General features: G+C 41.8%; 1 protein-coding gene across 9 annotated transcripts in view; it reads right to left on the bottom strand.

Annotated features, from left to right (window-relative positions):
* The window catches only part of DAB1 (DAB adaptor protein 1), a 1,320,323-nt gene that overhangs the window by 23,833 nt on the left and 1,269,707 nt on the right, over nt 1-26,783 (bottom strand). For 7 of the 9 annotated variants that reach the window (XM_074265817.1, XM_074265819.1, XM_074265820.1 and 4 more), the window contains 5 exons: nt 15,424-15,480; nt 15,282-15,332; nt 10,215-10,277; nt 6,817-6,925; nt 3,135-3,674 (listed from right to left, as the gene is read on the bottom strand). In XM_074265817.1, the coding sequence (XP_074121918.1) occupies nt 3,135-3,674; nt 6,817-6,925; nt 10,215-10,277; nt 15,282-15,332; nt 15,424-15,480 (820 nt within the window). The remainder of the gene's footprint in view (nt 1-3,134; nt 3,675-6,816; nt 6,926-10,214; nt 10,278-15,281; nt 15,333-15,423; nt 15,481-26,783) is intronic. The other 2 variants (XM_074265823.1, XM_074265825.1) reach the window with 1 other exon arrangement.

Genomic DNA, 26,783 nt, shown 5'->3' with positions numbered 1-26,783 from the left:
TATTCTAAAAAATAATGTGGGCCATGAAACAGCACACCCTTTGACTTGGGAATGCCAGGACTACATCTGTACCTCAAAGAGCTCAAAGAACTATTTATTGCAACTCTTTTTGTGGTGGCAAAGAATGCGAGATTGAGGGATGTGCTCAGTTGGAGAATGGCTAAACGAGGTGTAGTGCATTACTGTGATGGGATTGTATTGTGCTGAGGGAAATAATGAGGGGGTGGTTTTAGGGGAAAAAATATGGCAAAACCGAGATGACCTGATGCAGTGGGAGCGAAGAACCAAGTGCATCGTACACAGTGACAGCGATGTGGTCCTAATGCCCAGCTGAGAAAACCTTGGCTACTCAGATCAAGACAACGGATCCTCGGTCAAAAAGAATTCATGGTGAAAAATGCTGCCCCCTCCCGAGAGGACACGAGAACTGAGTGCAAACTGAAGTTTGATCTTCTCGTTTTATTTTTTTTTTTCTTTTTAATGATTTAGCTCATATGAAAATGTTTTCTGTGATCTCACATATCTCATTGATATAACTTTACCTGCCTTCTCAGTGAGTAGGGGAGGGTTGAGAGGGAGAGAATCTGGAACTCAATTTTAAAAAAAGAAAAGAACGCTAGAAATATTTTTTCAACGAAGGTAAGAAATCGGGTCTTTTAGGAGGTACATCCTAGTCTCTCCCAGAGGTCTCCCTGCTATCACACGGATTTTCCGGACGGCTCTAGCGCTCTGTGGCGTGGCTGCCCAAGGGTAAGCCCGTGATCAGTACTTGACCACCTCCGGGACTTCATTTGTTGGACTCCGTTGGCTGCCCTGGCAGTCATGCGGAGGACGGACTGCAGAGGGAGGCTGGAGGCTTTTACTCCAGGTAGTAACTCAGACTGGATCTTCAGGGACCCACTTTTTTTCAAAATAGAAAAAAGAAAAGAAAGTCTTTGGGGTCTAACCACGTACCCCCAGATGGCTCCGGCTCCGCAGATGGCAGCGCTATGACGCCGAGCAGCACTGCTGCCTCCCGCCCCTCCTCCCCTCTTTGGACTGAAATAAGTACACACTCTGAACGTCTCCTCTTCATTCATCGCTTTCCAATTGGCAGCCGGCTCGGGAGGCGCCAGACAGATGCTGGAGGGATGGATCCCGGGACTTCAGAATAACAGCGGCTCACTTTAACTTAGCACTTTACAAGGCACGCTCTTCCCGGGGCCCGAGGGAGGGAGAGCGAGTCTCCCCCAGCTCCCTTGTGGTCGGGATCCTGGGGCTCAGGAGGCGGAGAACCTGCGGGGGCCACCGTACGTGATGGAGAGAAGAGTCTGGAGGCAAACCTCGGACTTCTGGCAGCTCCGCGGGCGGGCCTGCCAAGTCCCGACTCTCCTGAGCCTCGGAGGAGGTCCCATCTAGATCTGGGTCAGGGAGCATATGGCCACCTGGGCCTTGGTTTTCTCATCTGAAGAATGGGGCGACTGGACTCTTTAGCCTGACGACCTTTTTTTTTTTTTTTTTTGTTATAATCTTATGATTTTTTCCAGATCCACAAAGGGAGTAAGTATCCAAGCTGGGACTCGGTGGAAATCCTTCCAGCTCCAAATCTCAGAGGACTTCCCATCTTCCTATTTCCCTCCCCCACATTTCTCTCTCCACCCAATTCTCTCTCTGTTTATCTATGTCCATATCTATCTATTATGTGTCTGTCTGTCCATCCATCCATCCAACTCTACGTCTCTAACCACTTCCCCCAGAAGACCCCCCAGAGAAGGGGCTGTTAAAGACTTTGAACTTGTACTTTCAGCAGCTGCTTGTGGAGGCCGCAGTCAGCGGGGGAGCTCTGGGCCAGGGGTAGGACGCTCGGCCCAGAGGGAGCCTGCTGACTGGGCCTGGTTCAGCTCCGTCTCCCCCGAGGGCTCTCGGCCTCCCCCAGAAGTCAGGCGCATTGTGGCTGAGGCAGCGATGCAGGCTGGCAAACTGCGTACGAGGGCGCGTTGTTTTCGGCTCCCACGTGCACCTTGTGTTAGCGCACGCCCAGCGTTGCTGTGGTTACACAAGGGGATGAGGGGATGAGGGGAAAGAACTGGGAACGGTGGACTCCACATTCCTCCCTCCTCGGGAGTCCCGCCTCATGGCTCCTCACTGAGACGGCGTGTTCTGTCCCCCCGCGGGGGCGCCAGAGAGCAGGACACACCACCAGCCAGGAAGTGTCTGAGACCAGATTGAAACTCGAGTCCTCCTGACTTTGGGCTCTCTCCACTGCGCCCCCTAGCTGCCCTTCTTAATATTCTTAACAAACTCCAGCGGCGCCGGCTACCTTCGCGCTCAGTTGGAACAGCTCTCAGACTCCCCTCCCCCCCACATACTCTTTGATCCCTTTGCGGGGCGCCGTGATCCCTCCATCTCCTGACTCGGGCACTCGCTCTGGCTGTCGCCGCGCCTGGAACACCTCCCCTCCCCCCCTCCCAGCTCCCTTCTAGACTAAATTCACATTTCCTCTTCTGCAAGAGACCTCCCTGTGACCCCCCTGACCCCCTGACCCCATACTAGCTCTTCCTCCACAGTCACCTTCTGCCCTGACTGCACAGTCCTGCGTGCTCAGCGCTGTCTCCCTACAGTCTTTCCCGTTACCACGTGAGCTACTTGGGCGCCGGGCCATATTTCTGCTCCCTCCTTTTTTTTTTTTTGGTCTCCTCATGGACTTCTATCTGCCCTGTGGGTCTGCCCCGGTACTGCACACGGTGGTCTCTAAAACATTTTTATATAAATATGTGGATAATCAACATTATGTAATATAATAACATATAATGTAATATATAATATATTAATATATGGCATGGTATAAACAATATATAATATAAAAATGTTTATATAAATATAATATATTAACATATAACAAGATATGAATAATATATATTTCTATAAATAAATATTAACATAATATATAATATACTAATATACAATATGAATATATATGTTTATATAAAACATAGTTTATGGACTTGAAGGGCTGACAATTTAAAAAAGGATTGTCATCAATCACTTGATCAATGAATGGACATGGAGACCCGGGATGGAGTACTCTAACTGGATTGGTCCCCCCCCAGAGACACGCCCCTTTCCCATGAGTGCCAGCGGCGGGAGCTACTCACGTGAGTTGGTGGATGGCGTCGTTGACGTCACAGGGGTCAGGTTCAGCTGGGAGATGTCGAAGTCGTCACAGTCGTCCGTGTCCTGCGCCACCCCGACTTTGTTGAAGTAAGTGGAGAAGGCCTCTGAGGTACAGCTGAGGGAAGGCTGGTCGGGTTTCCGGGAGGGCACCGGGGGCGGCGGAACCATCTGGAAGTCTTTGAACATTTCTTTGCCCATCTTCTGCCGGGGCCGCTCCGTCTGCGGGCTGGCCCGGCTGGAGTCGCCGGCGGCGGGGAGGGCGGCCAGGGGGGCGAGGGCGCCCGGAAACATGGCGGCCGGCAAAGGCATCACAGTCTGAGTGGGCATGAAGGCGGCGGGCGGGAACTGGCCGGCCACGGGGGGCCACGCCTGCTGGGGGGCGGGGAAGATGCCCGGCTGGCCCCAGGCTATGGGCTGCCCCCCGGGCATCACCGGCGGCGGGGCGCCCATGGCGATCTGCTGCTGGACGAGGGGCTGCTGCCCCCAGAAGGAGGGGAGGACGGCGCCCATGGCAACGTAACCTGGGGGAGAAGGCCGGGAGTGGGTCAGAGCACTTGTCAACAAATCTTTCCATCGATAACAAGGGCAACCGCCGCAATAGTGATAAATTGTACACCTGGCGCGCTTAATCTAACAGTTTCTAAAAGGTCTGACCCTCGGTTTATTTTTTCTCTTTTTAATAAAGCTTTTTATTTTCAAAACAGACGCATGGGTCATTTTTCAACTTTGACCCTCACAAAACCCTGTATTCCAGAGTTTCCCTCCTTCCCCACCCGCTCCCCAATGGCAAGGAATCTGGTCCATCTATGCTAAATCCAATGTATGTGCACATGCTGATGCAGGGGGTGCTGCACAAGAAAAACCGGACCAAAAAGGGAAAAAATGAGAAAAAATAAAATGCGAGTGAGGATGTTAGGTTGGGATCGTCATTCCGCTGACGCTCTGACTTAAAGAAGATGCCCCTGGCGTTGTAGAGAAAGGCCCTCACCCAGGAATTCCTAAAAGTCTAGTCTCCATGGCTGTCTTATTTTCACAGCAATTCTGGAAGGTTCCAGAAAGTTCGAGAAAAAGGAAGTTCAAGGAAAAGGAAGTTCTAGGAAAAGAAAGTTCGAGACTGCCCCTCCCCCCTAAGGCAGACTGGCCTGAACTCCATTCCCCAGCTAACGGGTGGTAGAAGTAAGGCGTCCCGTGCGCGGCTCCTAGGAATGAGCAGTCAGCGCATGGACAAAACACTCCTACAGCAGGAACTGAGCAATAGCTCGAGAATTTCCAAGCCAGCATTTGAACTCCAAGAAGGATCCACAGGCGAGAGGGACTGGTTTTATTTTTTCTTTCCTTTCTTTTCTTCCCCTTCTCCTTCAGAGCCGGGCTGGCAGATGGGTGAGCACATTTTTCCGGAGAGCCATTAGCATGTCTCCCTGGCCCCGTGCCATCTGCTGAGAGCGGTGTTGGAGGGGGGGAGGGGGAGGGGCAGAAGCTTGGAATCACAGTTGGGAGTCACAGGGAGCCGGGTGTGTGTCTGTGCCTTTGGAGGTCTCACCCCCATCTTCTCTCAGGGGAGAGAATAGAGCCCAGGAACGCCCGCCCCTGGATATACTTCTCTCTGGCCTGGTGGGAAATCTGGGATCCTGAAAAGTCAGTGAAGCCAAAATGGGTTTGCTTTGGAACAGGTGATGCACAGTTTACTTAGGGGTGCCCCGGGGGAGAAGTGACCCCGAGGAGCAGCCGTTTAGTCAGTCCCACCAGAAGTCTTCCAGGTCAGGGGCTGAACGTGCTCCTGGGAATTGTGTTTTCCACTGACCAGTGAGTGAGACAGGACAAATACAGGGAAACAGCAAAGAACTGGGAGGGGGTAAGGATGCTCTTTGACTGGATACAGGGAATAAGAAACATCCGGGGAAATATTAGAAGATTTGGATGAACCGATGTCAAGTCAAGTAAGAAGTAGCAAAATAATGTACACAATGACAACAATGTAAACGGAAAGGACGAAGGAAACCAAAATGAAAATGCAAAAAAAAAAAAAATAGTTTGGATTCAAAGAAAAGTCATAACAATGTATAGGACTCTGGGCACAAGAACTAAGTATCTCACTCAGGTGAGGCGCTGGTTCTTTTAGCTGAACTTTGATCACAAGGGACGGCTCTCGGAGAGAGAAAAGAGGGACATATTGGGATATTAAGGCCACATAAAAACCAAAAATAGGAATAAAATTGCTTTTATTGAAAAAATCAATAGGGAGAAGGAAACTACCATTGTTTTCTTAAGTAGGGTCTCCACAGGACTGGAAGTGATTTTATATTTAAGGAAAAGTATTTATCAATAGAGCAACTACATTGATTGGGGGACTGACTGAAGGTAAGTGCTGTTTTTTGAGAAGGAAGAGGCAGACTACTAAATAGCTAAGCCTGTTTTTGTAACACTGCAGAAATAGAAAAGATCAGTGTTTCTCCTAGGATCTACTTTGTTTTTGAAGGATCTGGTGTTTTCTGTATGTACCAAAGTAGTCGCAGTGACACTTTCCTTGTCATAGCAAAGAACTGGAAACCGGAGGAGGAGATTGGCTGACAAACTCTGGGCCATGATTGGGATGGGAGAGTTTAAGGAATATGAAAAATTTGGAGACATAGGAAGTCTTATATCAACAGATAAAAAGTAGAATAAGCAGAATAAGAAAAGTATATTCTCAGCGGTGACAGTAATATAAATGGAAAGAACTAAAAATAGAATTTATGTAATTACAAATGACGAAACTTGGCTTCTTGAAGGGAGGACAAAATGCCCTTCTCTCCCTTCTTTGTAGAGGTGAGAGACTATGAGTGCTCATAACTGAATATACTGTCAGACTAGAATGATGCTGTTGAGTAGTTTTATTAAGCTGTTTTTTTCTTCCTCCCTCCCTCCCTTCCTTCCTTCCTTCCTTCCTTCCTTCCTTCCTTCCTTCCTTCCTTCCTTCCTTCCTTCCTTCCTTCCTTCCTTCCTTCCTTCCTTCCTTCCTTCCTTCCTCCCTCCCTCCCTCCCTCCCTTCCTTCTTTCCTTCCTTCTTTCCTCCCTCCCTCCTTTTGGATGGGACTTTTTGTGTACTGTGGTACAACTCCATCTGACAGATGATAGGACTGCATCTCCCTCAGCATGGCAGTAAAGGGTGAATGAAATGGGGAAATGGATGCTTTGAGGCTGCCTTTTTCTATTTATAGAAGGGTGGAAAATAGTCATAGTTAGAGTAAAGGGTCAGGCTTTTCTTCGATACTTTCCCTTTTGAATATTATTTGCTTCATTGTAATGCAAATATCAGATCACCAGCCTAACTGGCAATCAATGGAGATGACTCAGAGCCCCTCAGAGAAGCATAAAAGAAAGTAAAGAAGGCACTGTGGTCCACAGGGTCATGAAGAGCAGACTGCTTGAATGACTCAACATCAACAAACCCATATCTTAGGCTCTCTGTAGGCCCTATACTGACTCCATTTTATAATGTAATATCTTCATTTTAACATGGCTTTATTTATTTGTTAATTATTCCCCAATTATGTTTTATTTGCATTCAGGGAGCATTTGGGAGCGTTGGGGGCTGCACAACAGGGAGGGCTTGTTTTCCATCTCTGTTGTCCAGGACAGGGCCTGGGTGAAGGCCCATCCGGGTGAGCCAATGTCCTTCCTTACCTGAGGGTACAGCAGTAGTGCTGAAAGGAACAGAACCAAACATTTCGGCACTAGCGGGGAGTGTCTGAGATGAAGACGGGATAAAGGCATCACCTGGAGTTGCAGGAGTCTGAAAAAGAAAGAGGATCACATGCAGTGTAACAAGGAGGACCATCGTGATGTGTGGGAGGGGAGGTGTTGGTGACAAAATGGTGGGATGATGGTTACCATAGGGGGAGAAACTCTGGAGATAAAATAGCAGGATGATGGTTAACATGGGGGGAGAAGCTCTGGTGACAAAGTGGCGGATGATAGTTGCAAAACGGTCAGATGATGTTTACCACTTTTCATCTTAAAAGCCAAAGCAGAAGCATTAGTACATGCTAACACAGGCTCGTCTCTGGGCAAAGCAATTTTCTAATAACCATCTCTGGGATCACACAGGATTTGAGTGGCAGAGTGAGATAGTAAAAAAAATGGGACTCGGAGTTGAAAAGTCCTGGGTTCAAACCCCACCTCAAACACCTACCACTTGTGTGATCCTGGGCAAGTCACTTCTCTGTGTCTGTAAAAGGATTTCAAAGGCCTCTGGTAGGTTTAAGTTGGTGCTCCCAGAGTTAAAAAGTTCTAAGGGGGATGGTGAAATCTAACCCCTCATTTTACAGATAAGAAAACAGAGTGACTTAATAACATTTAAGATAAATGGTAGTACCAGAAATCAAATTGCCTTTGAACATGATCACCTGTCCACGGTGGCAGTGGGCCTGTGGCTCTGAAAGACCTGGACTTGATTTGACTTTCTGCTCCTCCTCAGGGAGTTCTATCCTTCTTCACTCCCACTGCCTCTTTTCCATCCTCACTGACACTTCAGAACCCCAGGAGCCCAGTTACTGGTTCTAGAGGAACTCTAAAGATGCTCTGAGCCCCCCACCCGTCATTCTTCTCCCCAACTTCTTCCTGTACCTGGCTTTTGGCCAGATCTCCCAAGGCTAGCTCTTTCACAGGGCTTTTATTCTCAGGTGGGAAGAAGTGACTCTCCAGATCTCACTCTCTTCCCATCCTACCACACTTCCTCATAGTAGGAAAAGCACTGACCTATTGGAGATGTAGACCAGAATGGCAGGAGGGCTTAAAGCTTCCACATATAATTAGATTGTGAATTCATCATTTGATTGTAAATAGGGACCTTTTGTCTTTCTGTTTGTAGTATCTTCAGTGCTCAACACACAGCACATACTTAATATGTTTACAAGTGACTAACATGAGAATCAGAGATATTAGGCAGGGTTCCCGTAGAATAAAAATAATATAATGGAAACCATGGGGTTCAGATTGGGGACCACCTTATTGTTTTTAAATAGCTAATGGGCTAACTCAGGAGGGCTTGCAAATGCAGGGATGCAGCTTTTTGGCTCAATATTAACTTCCTTACTCCTGGAGTGGTGTGAACATCGAAAGGTCTGCCTGTGGTCATCGTGGATGGAATTTCCACCCTATTTACTCTCTGCCTGGCTGACCCTTTGGGGCTTTCCTGTTGAAGCTGTCCCTGCTTTGCAGGAGGTCAGACGACTCCTTTTCTAAGGTATCACTGAACCCTACATCAGAAGGTCAAAAGAGCAAGGTTCCAATTTCATGGCATTATTCCCATTTCTCCTGCTCTGCCCAATGTCCCGGGAGCTCCCGACCATCAGGTGTCTGGAGCTGTGCAGCTGGCCCCGGACTTCCCTCTTGGCGTCAGCAGCTGAAGAGCCCCATCTGTGTTCAGCAAAGGGGTCATTGCCCCTTCTTGCTGATGCACATCTGGCCAGTGACCCGTGGCAATGATGCTTCAGGCTAGGACTATGCACGAGGCTGGCCCTGACGATTTCCTAGTAACTTCAGCTGCCCCAGTGAGGACAGCAATAGTGGAAAACCTTTTGTATTTATCAGGGCTTCCCAGCAGCCCAGAATACATAAAATTCTCCCAGGGTGTAGATTCTGGAATTTTCAAAGTCATTCCTATCTGTGCCTCCTTCCTTATGGGCAATAATTCATTTTGCTAGATTATGCTTTTTTTTTTTTTTTTTTTTTTTTTTTTTTTTTTTTTTTTTTTTTGTTACAAAGGATTTGTCTTCTTTTTTCCGGGGGGGAAAGTTGGGATGAAGAGGAAAACAAATGCAAATTAACTAAAATTAAATAATTAATTAATCAGTATTTATTAAGTGAATACTGAAGTGTGTGAAGGCCTTGAAATTGCAAAAATAAAAATGAAGTATTTCTTGCTCCTGAGGAATTTACAATTAAGTCAATAATAATTATTAATCATCTACTATATACTAATTTCAGGGAACCCAAAGGCAAAACCAAGTCAACAACCCCAAATCCTGATTTCCTGTACCATCATCCCTTCTTACTCCTTAGAAGTATATCTTAAAAAATAGAGTCCAATGGGTCCTCGCCAGCATGGAGAAACCCAGACAGACATAGACTGTAAAGTTCTGTTGTCTCCAGAGACTGCCGATCGCTCTCTGGGAGGAGATCTGCTATGTCAACTCAAATCTCTCGGACAGATTCTTCTTCCTGTAGAGAACTGTTGTCTCCAGACAATTGCCATTAACTCTTGTCCAGAGTAGTGACTTCTTCCTCCAGAGAGCCGCCTCAAGTCTGGCCCAGACAAGACTCTTTATCTCTCGAGTGCCGCCCTCTTTTATCCTCCCAGAGAATGGGCATGGAATAACGCAAGGGCTTCTGGGAAAAATTACTTCAACCAATGAACTTGCTCCTCCTAAGCATGCAAGCTCCTCCCCAGGAGTTCAAAGGGGTTAAACTCCTAGTAAAGAGCAGAACTAGAGAATTGTTAAATACTGGCTTAGCACTTAGTAAGAACCTAATATCTCATTATCTCATTAGCACTTAGTAAGAACCTAACAATAGACAATACCACTCTGGTAAGCAACTCTGCTAAGCTCTAATATTTTAATATGAAGGTCTTACCTAGCTCCCCTGCTCTCCCTGCCAATTACAGCTCTGCAGAGCCACAGACTGTTTATTTGTACCAGCCCTGAATTCTGGGTGGTCTCAGCTTTGACAGAGTGATTTCAGGGATGGAGATGGAGAGAGGAAAAGGAAGAGAGAAAGACGGAGACAGAGACAAATATATAGAGACAGGGACAGAGATAGACAGGGACAGAGATAAACAGACAAGAGATAGAGACAGAGAAATACAGAAATAGAAGCAGAGATAGACACAGAGACAGACAGATTCAAACAGACATAGAGCAAGGCAGGAGGGGGAGAAATACAAGCATCAGCAGCTGTCATGGTTCGAACCAACAGTCCTGCTTCTTAATTATGATAAGTGAAGAACAGAGGATGCTGGGAAAAGAAAAGAAAAAAAAAACCTGGGAGATCACAGGGCATAAGTAAAGAATGATACTTACTGGGGGAGAGGTTATATCTGGAGGGGTGGACATGTCCCCAAAAAGCTCTAACTGGGTCACAGCCTGAAAAGGAAAAGAAAATGTTTTGACAACATAAATGCATTTCCTTCTGCTTCTTAGGAACAGATGATGTTCATTAGATTTTTTTTCCTTAGAAAATGGTTCATAAACTCACAAAGACTTAATGATTCCTCACATAACTCACCCTTAAATAGTGCTTTAGATTTACGAAATATTTTCCTTAGGAGATCCTTATAAGATGTAGGTATTTGTCAATAGAGTGATCCTCACTCAGCAGGTTCAGTGAATTTCCTGGCTCAAAGTCAACCAGCCAGGAAGTCAGGAAGTGTCACAGGTAAACTGGAACTCATGGTAAGTATGTTTTTTTGTTTTTGTTTTTGTTTTTTTTTTGCTTTGGAACTCTCAGCTTGCAATTCCAAAATTTAGCTTTTGTTGCCTAATATGCTAGACTTCCTTTGTAGCCACAGAAATTACTTGATAATAATTTCCTTATCTAATCGACCGTTTAGCTACTGTTAACTAGCTTCTTTTCCAAGTAAGACTAGATTATTATCTCATAATTTCTATATAATACCCATCTCAAACAATTTCTATAATGGTATACATAACAGTATATCCATTTACTATATTTATACATTTGTAGACATATTTGTAATATAGATATGTTACACTGATAATACTTTATACTTCTAAATATACTTTTAGATGCTTATCTCATTTATCCTCACAATTATCCAGTGAGACATGGACTTGGGGCATAGCAAAGGAAGGATCGTTCTTCATTGATACACTTGATAGACCTGTCATCTTACTTGCAGGGATGGACACTGTATCAATGAATACTAGTATCCTTCCACATCTAGTCCCTCGGGACAATTCTGATCTTTCTGAAAAACCCTAAGGAACAGATGTCATCATTCAAAAGGAGACACTCACCGTGTCCAGGACCTGTCTGGTTTCTTTAATATTGTTCTTGTTATTCTCAACTTAACTGAAGTCATTTGGGCAAGTGCCACAGCTGAAACATGTCTGCGCAAGTATTCAAATCCAGGTTTGTGAAGTGAAATTTGGTTAGTAGTCAAATATAGAGTCTTCCAGGATGTCAATCCAAGATGGAAGCATATTTCCCCTCACTGAAGTGAGTGAATGTTTAAAAATGATTTTTACTAAAGGCACAAAGATGCACACGGGGGAGGGATTGTGAATGTTAACAATATGATGTGTGAACAATCAGATGCAGAATATAACCCTACTTTGAATGTCCATCTATCCTGCCACGTCACCGTTCACCAGCAGTGGATATTCTGAAACCAGACTCCTGAGAGAAAGCTGTAAAGGGTTCTGGGATCACAGAAACATCAGAAGCAGGACTACATATGGGAAAATATATACATACATGTATCTGTACACATGTTATATATATATATATATATAAAATACATACATATATATACATACATACATACATATATATATATACATGTATATGTATATATAATCTTTGTGTCTACAACTCCTAGGGGTACAACTTTAAAATATAATCCTACTTAGAGCTGGAAGACTGCAGAAGACACGTGTCCTAATTAAAATAGAAATGCATTCTTCCAGGCTATATTTTGACTTAGAAAACCACAAATTAATATTATATATGGCATATTGCTATTTATTTTGTTAAATATTTCCTAATTATACCTGAATCTCATTAGGGCCACATTCAAGAGTTTGTGAGCTTCAAGCTACAAGTTTGACGTATCTGATTACTGCAAACCACTCATTTTATAAAGCAACAAAGAGAAGCCCAGAAGGGCTCCGTGATCATCCGAGGCCACAAAGGTAACCAGTGGCAGAGCCAGAATTTCTACCCAAATCCTTTCAGTTGAGAACTAGGGCTTTTTCCATTGTTCTATCTAACTTGGTTTTTTAGGAACTCATTTTTTTTTTCACTTGTAATACCTGCTTACTCTTTGTAGGAGTTGGTGTAGCCCAGGAAGAAACTTACTTAGTTTGGAATAACACTTCTATATTTGTGGATATCTGTTATGATTTTTGATTATTATAATCTGAAAGAGACATGGATTCAAGTTTTAGAATGTAACACATTTGTAGAGATGGCTAATGTGGGACTTTGTTTTGGTTGACTACATATATTTGTTACAAGGGTGGATTTTTCTTTTTTCTCCCCTCCCCTTTTTCTAGTGGAAAGGAAAGAAAATAAATGCTTATGAGTTATTTTTTTAAAATTTTAAATCCTGGAATGGAGTTTCTCTGGATGGAGGGGATCTCCATCATATTCTCCCTGTCATTTACTATCATGGGCGGTTATTCCTTGGTAATCAATTTTCTTACCTATAAATTAAAGGTTAAAGTCTCTCCCAAAGCCAGATTTTCTGACCATATTTATTTCCCAATACATAGACTTCTTTTTGATACACAGAGTATCCCTAAAGTCTTAGTGAAGCTTTAAGTGGTATTTTAAGTGGTAATGTAATAGTGATGAGGCAGAATAATATGGATAAATTTGTCTTGGTGATGACCTTTGGAAATGTCAGCAATCTGCTGGTAAAGTCTTTGAAGGTCTCCTATGAAGAGTTGAAGACCTATGAATAGTGGTCAAGTATTATTTCTCTTCCTTTCAACAAAAGGTCTTTTCTATTTCGGAGAAGGCAATTCTGTTGCTGAGAGAATGGCTGGAGATAAAATGTCTCATAATTCATCGCCTTCTTCTCTGCTCTAAATTTGGCCAAATGGCCCATAAAATGAGGAGTGAACTGGACAAGAAAGCATTAGAATACTCTGCCTAACTTGGATGGGACACACAGATCCTTTTTTCTTAATTGTCTCTTCCCCAAGTTCAAAGCCAGCTCTACAAGTAGGTCATTTGGCTATTGCTTGGAAGGACTGGGTTCATTTATTCTTTGAAGAGGCTCAAAAATTCATAAAAGTAATAATTCTATTTAATCATCTTCAGCGAAGCTTCAGGGCTCACTCCTGATTGGAACACACTTTCTTTAAAACAGAAGGACATCTCTCTTTCCAGTGGAGGGAGAAAATTAAAATGAAGTTAATAATTAAGTCATACAATTTACATTTGAAATGTGCTGAACTCACGGTACACTTTTTACTAACAGCATAAAGATAATTTATGGCTTAATTTTCTCCTTAAGCACAACTTTTAAAATAACCTTCATTCTTGAAATATGGATTTTCCAATATGTGGGTATGTATGTGTGTGTATGGATACATGAATATGTGTATATGCATATGTATATGTATATATGTTTCTTTTGCCAGAGTATTTTCATTCAAGCACGAAACTAGGAAAATAAGGAGAGGAATAAAACACATGTTGTTATTCCATTCCATCATGGTGGATATTTAACTAACACCTTTAGTTAATTAAATTTTGTAGAAAATGAAATTCCTGGGTAATAAAATTAAGAATAATTTTAATAGTCATATGTGATTGCAAATCTGGAATAGGAGATACTTTGACCCCCTCCTTCCCCGGGGCCTTTCATTGCTAACCTAACAAACCATAATCCTCCACTGTACTCCCTCCCCCTCCACTCTACTGGCCTTCTTATTATCCAGCTTGATTATTACCTCTTCCATAGACCTTTTCTTAATACTGACATACATTCCAGGAATGGACACAGTGCTTTGTTTGAACATCTCTTAACCCATGTGACTGGTGAATATATTTTCTTTAACCTTGTTTTTTCTACCAGCTCCTTTCCTGTGGGCTTCTGAAATCCTTGGGACTCCTCTACCCTTAAAAAAGCCTTTAATTTTACCCTACCAACCCCTTGAGTGACCTTCCAATAACTGTCTGCTCTCTTATAGCCAGATTCATTAAAACCAAAATCCTCTTATTTTAATTTCTTCCATTCTTTTCCTTCCCAGTCACTTCTTAACTCCTTCCAATCTGACTTTCAATCCGGATTGTTCAAATTCCCCTACTCTCTTGAACACTGCTGGTGAATTCTAATGGTCCATTCTCTCAACATTCATCCTTCTTGATCTCTCAGATTTCCTGAGATTATTAACCACTCCCCTACTCCTGAAGGTTCATTCTCTCTCTCTCTTTCTCTATTGCTTTGTCGGTCCCTTCTCAGTATCCTTTTTCTTTGTTGATTCAATATTGACTCTTTAACCAAGGGGGATGTCCAAGGCTCCACGCTGGGTTTAGTTCTATGACCTTTCTTGATTCCCACCTTAGATCCCATACAAAGTATATAAAAATATATTTGTGTGATTATATGTATGTATATACATATACATATATATACACACACATGATATTTAATAAGTGATTGTTGGATTATGTTGTATCTACTATTATAGTTATCAGGAAACATTTCTACTTTACTTAGAGACCACAAGCTCCATCCAAATCTTTTTAGGCTATCTTTACAGTACCCTGTACATAATGGATATGCTATGCATTTCATCAGTATATGTTTAGTGAATACATGAATGAATGAATCAATGAGTAAATGGATGAATGAATGAAAAAATGTTCTCAAATGAATGGTGTCCAAAAATAAAAAAGAATGGCTCATTTTTACAAGAATTCTTTTTGAAGAGGTTGGATGACCCCTTGTCTGGAGCCTTATTCCTAGATTTAAAGAAAATGGCCAACCACTCTGGTATCTTTGCCAAGAAACCCCATATGGGGTCATGAAGAGTTGTCCACATCTGAAATGACTTCACCACCATCACCACCACCACCACAAAATGACACAATCTTATCTGAGTAGTTGAAGCCAAATCCTACAATGTATAACCACTAGCTGGGGGATTCTTTGTTGAAAAAGCTGCTTTCCCCCTTCCCCCCGAACCATTACTCTGTAGGTGCTACTTTCCTTCTCATAATACCCCGCATTACACCTGGGAATGGTTTTGTTGGCCCAACCTTGGACATAACCTTTACAGTCCCTCGTGAGACTCTTATTTTCTGCCCCATGCCCAGCTACCCCCAAACTTCCTGGTTCTCCATGGAACACAACAGAACTGGGCCTGATAGCAAGGACCTCGTAGCCTTACCTGATTATCGACCCTGAAACACTCTTCAAAGTCCACCAGTGAGTTTCGGTTCTGAAACCACAAGGGATGATGTGTGAAAATGAAATGAATGACATGAAGACAACTGTAATAAGTGACCTGAAGAGGGACCTCCCAGTCTTACCGGTATGGCTGCTGCAAAGCGCTCTTCAAAGTCATCAAAGGAGTGACCATTCTGGAACTGGAAGGCATGACGAAGGGACATGAAATGAGACACATCATGACATGAATTGATGAAGATGAAGATGTTGCCTGGGATCTCAGGGCCCATACAAGCAGCTGAAACACTGCTACTACTAGAACACTGTGCTGTTTGATCCTCCAAATCACAATACATAAAAATGAAAACAAACACTAGAATGTTTATATTTCTCACAATGACTCCGGGAGATGACTTATTATTCGCCCAATTTTATAGACTGACAATAAACCTTGAAGAATTCAGTAACTTGCTCAAAGTCACTTGGCTGGTATTACAGTTCAGATGAACTCAAATCAACTGAGTCCATTATATACCATAGAAATCCTGTGATTTGGAAATCACTTTGAACATGAATGGTTAGTGGAACAGTGAAACAAGTTTAACATTTAAAAATGTTATCCATGTTTTGGTTAAAGTACAAACTCATACTGGATATCATTAGCTGGATAACAAGCTAGGAATATTTTTGAAGAATAAACATGAATTTGAAATTTCATCATCTCCAAATTAGCATAGTTAAAATGCAGAAATTCAAGTGCATTGGTGACCCTCCTATTGAGAAAATTAACTGAGTGGCTATCTACTTGTCTGAACTACCTGGTGAAGGCACCTCTGAGAGCTAATTGAATTTAATTAAGTACCTGATTAATAATGGGTCCCTATGATTGTACACATTTTTAAGAGTCAGGCTAAGTTCAGTCTGATTGTAGTCAGAAGGCATTGCTTTTTTATTCTTCACAAGGTCAAATATTCACCTGACCTTTTTTGGTGATTATGAGCAATAGCTGACTAATCTTGACATTAATTGGACTGAGATTTGCCCAGAAATAAGAGAGAATTTCTAAACTGTGAGGATGGTTTGCATGATGAACATATCCAGTCAGGGCCACTGTTCACCCAAGTTCCTTCCACAAAAATGATGTGGTTTTTTAGCGTAGCCTATAGAACCAGCAATGGGAATGGTAAGAATTGTGTTGGTCATAACTGTGGCAACTGTTTAATCAGCTAAAGGAAGCTCAATATTCCTTCTATCAACTTCCCAAAGCATCCTGTGCTTCCTTGAAGTTACAGCAACTCTCAGAATTTTAAAGCCAGGTGGGATCTTTGAAATTTGAAACAAAACAAAACAAAACAAAACTTTCTTTAGAGTCCTTATTACCCATAAATTCACCCTCTTCAATTCCCATATGCCCTTCTAGGAGCCTCTAAGCCAGTGGTCCTCAAACTATTTTAATAGGGGGCCAGTTCACTGTCCCTTGGACTGTGGGAGGGCTGGACTATAGTAAAAACAAAAGCTCACACTCTGTCTCCGCCCCTCAGCCCATTTGCCATAACCCGGCAGGCCACATAAATGTCCTCAGTGGGCCGCATCTGGCCCTCGGGTTGTAGTTTGAGAACCCCTGCTCTAAGCCCTCTGAGGGTGGTCTTTCATTTTGTTTTTTTCCCTTCATAGAATCTAATACAAACCCTTGCACATAGTTTGTGGGATAGTTGCCGGTGACCAGGATGGGGAAGGGACAAGAAACCATGTCCTATAAGTAAGTGTTCAATGTACTGGATATGTTTCACTTAGAGCTAGGAAGCCTTGAATACAGTCATTTTTTTTTTTTCTGGTACTGGCAAAACTGTTTTGAGAACAAAAGTTACATCTCCTTAGCCCCAACAACCTGAATTAAGAGGAAGAGACGGAAGCCACAGGGATTCCTTTTTTTCTATTCTTTTGCAAGGCAATCGGAGTTAAGTGATGTACCCAGAGTTCACACTGCTAGTTAGAGTCAAGAGTCTGAGGTTATATTTGAGCTTAGATACTCCTGATTCTAGAACCGGTGCCTCCTGGCTGCTCAGCCACAGGGATGCTGATTTCAGTTAAACACAAGAAAGAGCTACCTGAGGATCAGAGAGGTTTAAAAATGGATGGGCTCTCTGTGAGAGGTTAGGGATTCCTGGACTAGACTCCTTCAGATGTCTGCTTGGCTCTGTGCCCATGGCCAGATGACTTAACCTTAGTTTTCTCATCTATTAAATGGGGATAGCACTTCTCTTAGGGTTATTGTGAGAAACACATGAAGTAATGTCTATAATAGGGTTTGTGAACACGAAAATGCTGCATAAATGTCAGCAATCATCCTCATGATCAGTATGATTATTGTGAGGATGCACAATGCTGATTGATGAGACAATATACAATAGTGATGGCGTCAGGAAGATCTGAATTCAAATCTCACTTCAGAACTTGGGTGATCAGTAATTAACAACAGATGTTCATTAAGCATCTATTAATACCAGGAGCCCTTCAGATGCTCACATTCTGAAGAGAGGGAACACAAATGATGATGTTTACACAAAATAAATACAGAGCAAGGGGGAGACCCAATCAGAAGGGGAGGGGAGTTAGCAGGAGGAGAGAGAGCTTCATGTACAAAACAGGTAAAGCTGAGCCTTGAAGAAAGCCAGCAAAGCCTGGAAGCAGAGGTAAGGATGCAGGGCTTGCCAGGCCCAGGAAACAGGAAAATGGCCCAGACCTGGGAGAGGGCCAGAGTCATTTTTATCACAGAGTAGGTAGATGATTACAAGATTGGGAAGGGAGAAAAGGGCCAGCCTGTAACAAGCTTTAAAATTCAAAGTATTTTATTTTTCTCTTGGAGGTAGTAGGGAACCACTGGATTCTGAGAGTCAATAGAGTGATGGTTCCTTAAGCCTCCTTTTATCTCAGTTTCCTAATCTGTAAAGTTGGATTTTCTGGCCTCTTTATAAATGATGATTCTACAATCACAAGGTGTCTGAGTTAGAATTCACATATTCTGCACAGGATGAAGATGGGCTCTGAGCTTCCAGCAGTCTCCCTATTTATGAATCTGCCAAATACACTTTCTTTACTCAAACAGGACAGCAAAAGGCACTGTGTGAGCTGTTTGGGCAAGAGGCACTTTAGGAGCTTGTTTTCTGTTTTATTTATTTATTTATTTGGTTTTTTTTTGGGGGGAGACATTCTTTGTCTTTAGAACATCTACTTGCCAGACTGTAGTAGGTTCTTATGAGACCTAGACAATATCTGTAAAGTCTTAACAAAATGCTTGGCACATAGTAGGTAATTAATACATTTTTGCTCCACCTTCCACCCTTCCCATCTATATTTGAATACAATTCCCCAGAACAGTCTTCCCTCTGCTTAAGTCCAGTTTCGCATATTTCAGGAACCCTTTATTGCCCAGAGAATAAAAATCAGACTTATTTGCCTGTACTCAGTGCCATACTGGCCCCTTTCCAGGGAACTCAGGTTACCTTTGATAGTCAAATCTGCCGAGACAGAAGCAACAATTCATTGTTTTCACATCTTGCCTTGGTTTGCACCTTTCTGAAGAATGTGTCATATTACTATTTGCATTTCTACCTTAGCCTGTCACTAGAATAAAGAACTCCATAAAGATAGACACCTTGATTTCAATAAGCTCTCTGTTACTCCTAGAACCTAGCACAGTGATTTGTACACAGTAGGTGCTTAGTCATGCTTGCTTGTTTCTCGAACGAATGGATAAATGAAAAGGTAAATTATAATCCAGACTGCGACCTAAAAGTTAAGTCTGTGCCTTTATAACCTTTATAAATTTGTTCTTTCCTATGGATTTATGAGTTAGTCTCCCCAGATGGGCTCTAGATCACAGCTTTTAATAAAAAAAACATTTTAGTGTCCAAAATCTCATTATGTGTGTCCAATATAAAAAAGAAAATAGCTATACAACATGATTGATGATTTAAATAAATTTGACAAACACCCTCTGGTTCTCATAAAACAACAACAATATCAACAAATCATATTCCTGCTGGTGAAAATATGGGAGGCTACCTTGCGGAGGCGTGAGATTGTCACCTCCCAAGAAGACATCAGTGGGTTCAATTCAGCAAGTGATAAAATAAATATTCATGTAGCACATTAAAGTCTGCCATGTACTGTACAGATATGACCTCATCTGGACCTTGTGACAACTTCATAATGGAGGTATCACAATTATGATTATTTTACAAATGCCCACAGTCACACAGGTCGAATCTGAATCCACACTTTTCCAGAGCCGATTCTCCCATCAACGCTATTTTTCCCTCTGTTGCCTCTAATTGAACAAAGAAGCCACACCCTAGTGAAGAGTTATCTATGGCCTTGGAGGAATCAGAAATGTTTGCTCAGTCTCATTCATTCAAGCACGAGCAGTGACTTTCCTAGGTCTTGTCAGAGAAGGGATGGAAAGCAGTGCGTCTAGCAAGCTAGAGGGATGACAGACAGATGGGCCAAATGGAAGAAAGACATAAATAACTGATTTCTGTCTATATAATATCTCAAAAACCGAAAGACAAAAGACTCAAAGCTTTCTGGTTGCCTGACATCCTTCCAAGGTGTCAGACGTGGTCCATAAATATTCCTTCTCATTGTCACATCTTTCTCTTGAATTGAGTGGCTGTTTCCCGATCAGATGCCTCAGGTTTTCCTCTAATTTTCTGACCTCTCTTGCTCTTTCTCCTCTGGCCCTACATGGACCCACAGGCTTTATTTCCATTATTTATTTATCCCTTCTCTTTTCCAGAATATAGCACAGTATGGCCATTCCAGTTTTTTCGTCATCTCAGATCAATTCAAGAGTACCCTCTCTCTGAGTACTTAGATTCTTTCAAGCTCTCCAACAATTCATACAACCGACAAAGTAAGCATTCCAAAGCTCCAGTGAGATGACATTAGTCCCCCGATCAAGAAGCTTCTAGGGCTCCCTATTGCCTTTGGGACAAGGGTTCTGAATTTTGTACATGTTTCATGAATTCCTCTGGCAACCTGGGGAAGTTTATGAATCCCTTTCCAGAATCGTGTTTTAAAATGCATAAGATGAAAAGAAAAAACATATTGAAATAAAATCAAGATTTTTAAAGATTCAAATGCTATAAAGAACGTAAAGAGATTTGCAAAACAAAGCACTTTTAAAAGGTGATTATTTTCCTTAAATTACACTTATCTTCATGAGAGTGTAGAAGACTTGAGTTCAAATTCTGCTCTAGTACTGGGCAGCTAACAACCTCTCTTGGTCTCAGTTTCTTTAATTGTGGAATGGGGATAATAACAAAACCTACCTCATACAATTGTTTTGAAAATCAAATGAGATTAAATCTGCACAAAGACTTTTGGGATGATCCATGCATATAAAGTATCTTGCAAAGCTTCAAGTACTATATAAATCCTAGATATTATTATTGTTGTTGTCATTGCTAAGTGGAACAGCTAGAATACCAGATTTGGAATCAAGAAGACATTATTCCAGATGCTGCTTTGGACATTGATTAGCTGTGCCATTCTCAGAAAGTTACTCAATCTGATTTGGCCTCGGTTTCCTTATCTGTTAAAGAGGAAGTTGCATTTGATGTCTCTGTATGATCATATAGTGGTCAGTCTTTATACCTTGTATGTGTCAGCCACTGTGGATGCAGATACAAAGATGAACAGTCCCTGCTCCTGAGGAGTTCATATCCCATTGGGGAACAGTGGAAAATAATAATGGATTTGGGGCCAAGGGGCCCAGGAATGAAGGATCATGGATTTAGATGTGAACAGGACCTCAGTGGCCAGCTAGCCCAACCACCTCATTGAACAGATGAAAAAACAGCTTTCCTGTCCAAGGTCACATAGGTGAGCAGCAGAGGTAGGGAATTCAAGTCTTCTGCTTCTAAAATCTCCAATTCTTCTATTCCCTTCCCTTATGCCTTTACATCAATAACTCTCAACCTCAACTTATTAATCTGTGGTCTGAGTAGATAAAATCCCTTCCAACTTTTAAGTCAATAAAAGTAATAATAATAATAAAAATAAATAAAAATAAAATAGGAAGCTATGAATCACTTAGCCATAAAATATTTCAATCTGTGTTCTTTAAATGAAGGGAATTTTGACTCCTCTGCTAGACATCAGGCAAGGTCTGGGAACATTTTTTTAATCGTGCAGGAAGGTGAGCAAAATCTGAAGTTGACACTTAGACGCAATCCTTTCCTTGGAGTAGGAAGAAGGCCATGGAAGCTATCTGACAACGACTAATGTGGCTGAAGGGAAATAAGGGCGGAAGCTCTACCAGTGCTCCTCAAACTTTTTAAATAGGGGGCCAGTTCACTGTACCTCAGACTGTTGGAGGGCCGGACTGTAGTAAAAACAAAAGCTCACACTCTGTCTCCGCCCCTCAGCCCATTTGCCGTAACCAGGCGGGCCGCATCTGGCCCGAGGGCCATAGTTTGAGAACTCCTGCTTTAGAGCTTAGTTGAGTGAGAGCTCATCTTGAAATCTGAATGATCTGGTTTTAAGTATTGCTCCTGATACATACAAGGTTGTGACCATGACCACCACCCAGCTTTGTAACCACTGTGTTAACTCTGTAAGACTGAGTTTACAAATAAGATGGCCAGGCTGAGCATGGTACTTGGCAATCATTATCCTTGTTATTGTTTTTGTTCTTCAGTCCATTTTAGTTGTGTCCCATTCTTTATCATCCCATTTGGTGTTTTCTTTGCAAAGATGCTGAAGTGGGTTGCCATCCTTCAGATCATTTTACAGATGAGGAGACTGAGGCAGACGGGGTGAAGTGACTTGCCCAGAATCACCCAGCTAGTAAGTATCTGAAGTCAGATTTGAACTCAGAAAAATGCACTTTCCTGACTTTTGACCTGGTACTTAATCCACATCAGCACCAACATATTTATAGAGCACTGTAAATTTTGCAAAGCATTTTATATATGTTAACTCATTTAATCCTCACAACAAGCTCAGGAGACACTATTATAATACCTGTTTTACAGATGAGGAAACGAGGTGGAGAGAGGTGAAGTGACCTTTCAAGTCAGACAGATGGTGTTTGTGGTAGGACTCAATTTAGATCTTCTTGACTCTGTGACATATAATAAATGCTTATTGACTGAGCCATCCATGCTTAATAAAGGCTTGTCAACTGATTCCCTCATTTATTGGTGAACATTCAGGAACTTTGCAAAGAACAAAAAAAAATCTGGCACTGGTCCTATCTATGAAAAGTTTGGGGAGTTCAAACCACCATGGAGTGGTATAGCCTGCTCTCAATGAGATGAGAATATTTGCACACCACTCTCTTGGAAGAATCTGTGCAAACAGAGGGAAGGGGGGGCCCTCCCTTCTCACTGCAATACGTCTCTGGGAAAGGATGCTATGGCGGCCCAGATGGCCTTCAAGCGCCAATAAGAAATATTGGATGGAGGTAAAACTGAGACTGGAGAGCACAGGCAGACGCTGAAATTGGAGCAAATTGGAGGAAATTATACATGGAGAGATGTGACATCAAAGGAAAAACCATGTGGAGAGAGATCTACCGGCTGCTCTGACAGCCGTTCTAGGCCACAAATTTTTTTTTGCTGTGATTTTTCCCCCCTTCTTCTTTCCCTGTTGGAATTTGTTTGTTGAGCTGCCATGCATCGGGGTCTAATGGAAAAAACCCTCTGGGATCTGGAATTCAAAGACCTGTGTCCCAGTCTTAGTGACTTCTCTAGCTTGTTATGCAACCTTCAGCAACTCACTTCAAATGTCTGAAGCTTGGCTGCCTCATCTGTTCTATGGAGATAATAACTCCCCTTCTACTTTCCTCCCATGGTTGCTGTGACGACCCAATGAGGGAACAGATGGGTGAATGCTTTGGAAGAGTTAAAAGCACTGTACAAAATTAGGAGATTATTATGATCTCCTAACATGGTACATTACTCAATCCAGCTTTTCGTTCAGAACTATGAATGACTATAAAAACCCACTGCTCTGCTGTTTGTTAGGATTTGTGCTGCAAGCATGGTTTGGCCTGGAAGGCTTCTGGGAACTCTTTGGATAGTGTGAAGGATCTGGGATACTAGCAATTGGGATGGACCATAAATAGAATAACATTTTCAACTCCGAAATGGCATCTGAATGATTGATGTCAAAAATGACTCAAATACGCTCCGATAGATCTGTGAAGTGGCTCATCCATTTGGAAGTACCATCTGATAGCTCAAGTCACCACCTACCCCCCTGCCCATCCCAGTTCTCTCCTCTCCCCATATCAGCAAAAGTGGTCCACTCAACATTTGGAAATCTTCTTTGGTTTGTCTTGACATTGTGTAGTTGCCAAGAGAGCATAACATTTGATGAATTAAATTATTAAAAAATTTTCTGCCTCTGTTTCAGAAAAGTCCATTGTTGAAAACATGCCATAATTATTCAGAGCTCTCTACAGAGACATAGATAATTGGATCACAGAGCTAGAGGGGACATCATCTAGTCCAGCTCTCTCCTTTTACACTTAAGGAAAATGAGTCTCAGAGAGATCAGGTGACTTCACCAGAAGGTCATATATCTGGAATTAAAAGGGACCTTAGAAGTCCTTGGGTTCCATAGCTTCATTTTATAAAGGAACAATGACACAGAGAAGTCTGATGATGTGCACTCATAGATGTGGAGTAGGAAGAAAACTTGGATTCCATTAAATTTAACTTTCTTATTTAACAGATGAAAAAACTGAAGCAAAGGGGAATTAAGTGAGTTGCCTGCAGTCACACAACTAGTAAGTATCTGGGACAGGATTTGAACTGATATTTTCCTGATTCTAAATCCAGTTCTCTCTTCATTGTGCCTTCTATCCATCTAGATCACAGAGCTAGTAAATGGTGGGACAAGGTTCTCCCTCAAAGGAGATCTTGAAGTGGATTTTCAATAACTGTTTGCCAGGCTGGAACAGATGGCCTCACTGAGACTTTACAATATCCTATCAAACCTTTCCTTTTCTTCTTTATGGGATTAGGACACAACTAAATTGTCTTGTTATTTCACCAAAATGGTACCATTATTGCTTCTCATTATTATGGACAGTGTCCTACACTTACAAAATTACCTTACCTCATGAGGCAGGCAGTTGAAGAACCGTTGGACCCATTTTATGGATATTGAAACAGTCTTAGAGATGGAAAGTTACTTATCCAATAGATATTAACTATTGGAAGTAAGGACTAGAGCCCCACACCTTCTCACTTCCATTCTACGGTTTGTACCATTTGATGAACTGTTGAAAGTATCTAAGCAAAGAATTTACTCTTGAGACACTGAATTTATATATTTGATTATGGTGCCTTTGAGTGATCAATTAATAGCTAGCTTAGGGTAATAACATGATTCTAGCCCCTCCAACAGGGTTTTTTGAGCTTTTTTAAGAGCTCCATTACTAGTGATATGTTGGGCTGATGAGACCAATTCCCAACCTCTATCTCTGGTGAACAGTGTGGCAACTTAGCATCTCTGTTTCCTCTAGGAAAGATGAATTAGCTCTGCTTTCAAACTCTGGAATCTTTAGTTTAGGAAGTTCCTCCCATGGTAACATGCTTTGACCCATACCTGAAGCATGAATCATCTCTAAAATTTTTTTGACCAATGTTCCTGCAGTCTCACTTGAACATCCCCCGGGGATGGAGACCTCACTATCTATCCTTTTTTTGTGAGGTAAATTACAAATCTATGGGGCAGTTCTTCCTTATATTATGATGAAATTTCCCTTCCTGTCTCTTCAATAAGATATGAAGAAGTACTAGACTTGAAGAAAATTGAAGAAGAAAAAGAGCTTTAGGATTGAGAAATCAATCAATAAGCATTTATGAAGTGCCTACTGTATGCCAGCCATGGTGATATTTTGGATACAATGACCAGAATGAAAAAATGACAAATTGGGAGGAAAGAAAGCTTTAGCCATTAACTGAGGAAATGTTTCTTTGTAGGTTTGAGCAAAGTATGAAAATAGACCTCAAAAAGAGTAACCCTAGGCCCAGAGCAGAAAGAGCTTAGGAGATGATCAGGGAAAATCTGCAAGGAATATCTACTTGAATGTAGAGATTGTGGAATTAAAAAATAAATAGCAAAACAAATATGCAAAGGAAAAAAATGAAAAATTATTAAGAGGAAGCTGAACCCTAAGCAACTGAAATATCAATTAATGTGTCTCTCAGACAAGTATTGAAATATATTCTTCTGCTCTCAGAAGAAAGGTGGGGTACTAGCAGGGAACAATGCTGTATACACTGCCTAGATCTTTTTTCTGCTATTAGGGAGGGTTTTCAAGATCACATGATATGGTTGGATAGCCAGTCTCAAGTTAGGAAGACTTGGATACAAGCCCCACCTCTTGATGTGGATTCCTAGACAAATCACATAACTTCAGGGTCTTAGGCAGCATTCTAAAGTTCTAGTTGCAAAAAAGATATTGATCTGCACTAATGGAGAGATTTCTGTCACTCGGAAAGTCTCTACATTGATGGAATCACAGGTGCATTTTAGGGGAAAAAAAAGGAAGTTCAATTTAGAAATGATAGAGAGGGAGGTTTTTCCAAAAAATCTCTGGGAGATTTAAAAAAAGCTTTTCAGCTGGGCTCCGTCACCTAAATTGTAAGTGATTTATGTTTTTACATACTTGCCTATACTTTACACATTCTTTTTTGGGCTCATATTTGTACATGTTTTGTTCCCTGTAAAATATAAGCTTATGGAGAGTAGGGGCTGGTTTCTATTTGTCATTCTATCTCTAGATCTGGCAGGAGACAGATAGGGGTTAGGAAGAGCTGATGTCAAATGCAGTCTCAGACACTAGCTATGTGACCTTGAGTAAGTAACTTACCCACTGTCTGCCTCAGTTTTTTCAACTGTAAAATTGGTACATTAATACAATAATACCTATCTCTCAAATTTGTTGTGAGGATTAAAAGAGACAATATTTACAAAGCAAATCTTAAAGCACATTATTATACTTTTTTCTCCATCTATTCTTCCTTTTCCTTTCTCTCCTTCCTTCCTTTCTTCCTTCTCTTCCTCCTTCCTTCCTTCCTTCCTTCCTTCCTTCCTTCCTTCCTTCCTTCCTTCCTTCCTTCCTTTCCTTCTTCTTCCTTCCTTTCCTTCTTCTTTCTTTCTTTCTTCTTTCTTTCTCTCTTTCTTTCTTTCTTTCTTTCTTCCTTTCTTTCTTCTTTCTTTCTTTCTTCTTTCTTCTTTCTTCTCTTTTCCTTTCTCTTCTTCCTTTCTTCTTTCCTCTTCTTCCTTTCCTTTCTTTCCTTCCTTCCTTTCTTTCTTCCTTTCTTCCTTCCTTCCTTCCTTCCTTTCTTTCTTTCCTTTCTTTCTTTCTTTCTTTCTTTCTTTCTTTCTTTCTTTCTTTCTTTTCTTTCTTTCTTTCTTTCTTTCTTTCTTTCTTTCTTTTCTTTCTTTTCTTTCTTTCTTCTTTTCTTTTTTTCTTTCT

The sequence above is a fragment of the Sminthopsis crassicaudata genome, chromosome 4 (genome assembly GCF_048593235.1).
Source record: "Sminthopsis crassicaudata isolate SCR6 chromosome 4, ASM4859323v1, whole genome shotgun sequence".
Taxonomy (NCBI): Eukaryota; Metazoa; Chordata; class Mammalia; order Dasyuromorphia; family Dasyuridae; genus Sminthopsis; species Sminthopsis crassicaudata.
The sequence above is the reverse complement of the archived record's forward strand: the minus strand, read 5'-3'. Positions and strand labels throughout refer to the sequence as shown.